The following is a 3,986-nucleotide window of genomic DNA, read 5'->3' as shown; positions in this document are numbered from 1 at the left end:
GATTAGGGTTTGGAGTGAATGCCACTAAACTATTATTTATTGTTCTCATGTTTATCAGATGGCCGACCTCGAGACGCGTGACCTCCTGCCTCAAACCCAGACCCTGGATGAGGATGAGCTGTGGCACCTGCGTAGGTATCATGCCTCCTCATTGGCAGCCTACGCTGTGAAGCACGCGTCATACGACAGGTATGAGTAGAAGCCGACTCTTCAAAACAACATATTTTGTTTATTTGTTCAACAACAACAACAACAACAACAACAACAACAATCAGTAACACAACACTTAAGATCATAATATACAGTACCAGTCAAAAGTTTGGACACACCTTCTCATTCACTGGTTTTTCTTGATTTTTAAAAATTATTTTCTACATTGTAGGTTAATATTGAAGACATCAAAACTATGAAAGAACACATATGGAATTATGTAGTAAACAAATTGTTTGTTTATTACAATAAACACCTGAAGGACAAAATTGATTCAGTATTTTTTTTTTTTCCAGAACACATGCATTCCTGACCCTTCATGGCACCGAGGGTATCATCTCTGATGAGGAGATTAAGGTAAGGAGAAATCAAATTGACTGAAAAATGCCATTGATTTCAACTGGCCAAAATAACCCTTGAATTTACTAATAGAGCATAACCCGTGACTTTCCCATCAGAGCGTACGACAGGAGATTGTTCAGGGCGCAGTCAGAGAGAAGAGCATGCTCCAGTGGCAGAACCCTTCGTCCAGGCGCTCGGAGACAGAGGCGCATAAGTTGAGGGGGTTTCCTGCAGCTCTGCCAGTACCACAGGCAGAAAACCTCATGAAAAGGATTAAGAGGGCCCTCACAGAAATGTACCACAGAGGCCCAGATTTCGATTCACAGTCTGATGACTTTGTGTTCGACCTGATGCTGCTTGAGGTATTTAAATCAGATCATCAAATCATCATTTCATATACAGTACCAGTCAAAGGTTTGGACACAAACTCGGCAAGAGTGTGCAAAGCTGTCATCAAAGCAAAAGGTGGCTACTTTGAATAATCTAAAATATAAAACATATTCTGGTTTGTTTAACACTTTTTTGTTTACTACATAATTTCATATGTGTTCCTTCATAGTTTTGATGTCTTCAATATTAATCTACAATGTAGAAAATAATAAAATATTGTAACGAACGGCGGGGCAGAGCAGCTTGCCTTAAGCGGGTATCGAACTCGCAACCTTCCGCTTACAAACCGGCCGCGCTAGCCACGAGAGTTAACTCACTTGGCGGAGCTGCTAACGGGCCTTACACAGGGTCGTTACACTATCCCCTCCGTTCGGGAGAGCGTGCCCTCACGCTTCACTATACAAGTCTCTCACGTGGACACGCCTCTCCGATGGCCTCACGGGCGCCATCCCACTTCTGACACCAATGTAACGAACGGCGGGGCAGAGCAGCTTGCCTTAAGCGGGTATCGAACTCGCAACCTTCCGCTTACAAACCGGCCGCGCTAGCCACAACACCAAGAGAGTTAACTCACTTGGCGGAGCTGCTAACGGGCCTTACACAGGGTCGTTACAATATAAAGAAAAAACATTGAATGAGCAGGCGTGTCCAAACTTTTGACTGGTACTGCATGTCATCATCTTCAGTGTTGTGTTACTGATTGTTGTTGTTGCTGCTCTGTTGTGTCATTGTGGCTTAATCTCCTACAGATCACAGTGAGGATTCTGCAGAGGGTTGAGGGCTGCAGTCACTTTTGGGCCAAGCAGGTTGTGAGGAGCGAGTCGATGAACATCTTCAGGCCTGCAGACGCCGGGCAGCAGAGCATAAGGCCGGCAGAGTTTGCGAGAAGCTATGAGAGAAGATCGGGGAGCTGGGAATTAATGTGTTGAATGTATGTATTTTCCAGGCGTTTGCTTGATTGTCTTCTTGCTGGGACCATATATACTGAAACGTATGCACTCACTGCAATGTAAGTCGCGTTGGATAAAAGCGTCAGCTAAATGGCAGATATTATTATTATATATTATTGTTGAAAGTGATCAGTGATCAATTTTTTTTACAATCAACTTATGCCTCTTAGTTCAGGTCCAGTCCAATCCTTTCTCTATTTGTCTCCAGTCTAGATAAATATACTCTGCGAACCCCAGAACTGTCATGTGATCATGTGAACGTCATGTATTTATTTATTGTAATACTGTACCTTTATTTTCACATCTTTAAATGTTCTCACCTGTAGCCTGAGCAACAACAACAACAACAACATATTATTGGTTTTCCAATAACGCCTGTATGAAATACCTGTTTTCCTTCGGTAGAGCTGTGAAAAATGAATAAACCACAAATGTCAACACACACTAATAGTTTACACATAGTACTGACACTCACAGTGGTTGGGCTGGGTGAGGGAGCTGAATACGCAGCGAGCCAGACCCTCCACTGTCGGAGATAACACACATTCTTACACATCTGTAATGTCATGTGAATATTTATTGAAAAATAAAAACGTATTTAAACATTTTATCGACAGTGTAGCACAGAATTTGTGATGGCAAGTTGAAAACTCAGATCAGTTTGTAGTTTTCTTCTCACTCAACGTGCCCAACTATTCAATCTTTTCCCAACCATTACCTTTTCATCCATCCGACCATCCCACTTTATTTCATCCACCAGAATTTGAATCATCCTTCAATCCATCCACCCAACTTCTATGAATCTATCCAGAAATACTGTACTGTCCCTTAACCCAGCCCTGATCCTAATGAATTCACCTCAGATTACAATAATCTTGAAATAAATAAGTGTGCATCTGATTAACTTGGTTTTAGTAACCTCTAATTTATTGAGCCAACCTACAATAGTTGTGGAGCAACGGGTTTGTTGTTGATTAACTATGCTACTGTACACCACACAAACAATGACAAATATGACTAGATAGATTGCAAAATGTAGCAAGGGAAAAAGCTACTGTAGTTAGATATAATTAGCAGTAACACCGGCGGTATCAGGTGAAAACACCACCGCGCTGCCGCGCTGCCGCGCTGCCGCGCTGCCGCGCTGCCTCGCCTGCTCTCACGTGGGTGGAGGAGAGGTAAATATTGACGTGTTCATGACAATAAGCAGGTCAAGTGCCATCAGGTGAGCTGAACAGTCTGGCCTTGTAAATAGCACCAATAGCACTAATATTTCAGACACACCCGCTCAGCGACACTGCCAGCGCCCCCGACAGTGCCAGTGTTTGCACGAACTCTGGGTTTTACGCCGTTAAAATATAGCCCACAGTATGCCTCCCAATGACAGACAGAACCCTACTTTGGCCCTGCCTCCCTCTGGTGGCGAACATGTGAAAGCACACCCCTGCAGCCCACGGGCCACAGTAAGAGAGAATATTAATATTAATAATAATAATAATAATAATAATAATAATAATAATAATAATAATAATAATAATAATAATAATAATACAAATGATAATAATAATAATAATAATAATAATAATAATAATAATAATAATAATAATAATAATACAAATACTATTACTACGACTACTACTACTAATAACAATCATCATAATCTTGTCATCTTCATCAGGCACTGAGGTCTCAGTTCAGTGTGTAAATGTCTTGAATCACACTTCTGCATTCCAAGAGAGCGAGGCGGGGCACAGAGCCTGTGAAGATGATAACAAGCATATAGAAAAACATTTGGGTTACATAAACAAACTGGATCACAGCAGCAAGATGTGTCAGACATGATTCTGCTGTTCCCCAGCACAGCTACACACGCTGCTCTGGTAGTGATTGTCTATGTTTTTGCAATGTTACATACTTTGCAGGGGAGGCTGGTGGAGGTAGAAATCGGAGGACGGGCTCATGTTTGACAAAATTCCTGATTCCGTTCCATGCATTACAATGAGCCCGTTCTCCGATTTCTACCTCCACCAGCCTCCCCTGCAGGAAACATGAATGACCTTTATTGATGCGTCTCCCAGTATTCGCTATTCTGGT

At 42.1% G+C, this 3,986-nt stretch overlaps 1 protein-coding gene across 2 annotated transcripts in view; it reads left to right on the top strand.

Annotated features, from left to right (window-relative positions):
• The window catches only part of LOC310801772 (uncharacterized protein), an 11,115-nt gene extending 8,615 nt beyond the window's left edge, over positions 1 to 2,500 (top strand). For both annotated transcript variants that reach the window (XM_083665893.1, XM_083665892.1), the window contains 4 exons: positions 59 to 189; positions 507 to 567; positions 669 to 914; positions 1,692 to 2,500. In XM_083665893.1, coding sequence (XP_083522019.1) covers positions 59 to 189; positions 507 to 567; positions 669 to 914; positions 1,692 to 1,871 — 618 coding nt within the window. In that variant the 3' untranslated portion in view covers positions 1,872 to 2,500. The remainder of the gene's footprint in view (positions 1 to 58; positions 190 to 506; positions 568 to 668; positions 915 to 1,691) is intronic.
• Positions 2,501 to 3,986: the final 1,486 nt, after the last annotated feature.

The sequence above is a fragment of the Argentina silus genome, assembly GCF_951799395.1.
Source record: "Argentina silus genome assembly, chromosome: 3".
In the NCBI taxonomy this organism is placed as follows: Eukaryota; Metazoa; Chordata; class Actinopteri; order Argentiniformes; family Argentinidae; genus Argentina; species Argentina silus.
The sequence above is the reverse complement of the archived record's forward strand: the minus strand, read 5'-3'. Positions and strand labels throughout refer to the sequence as shown.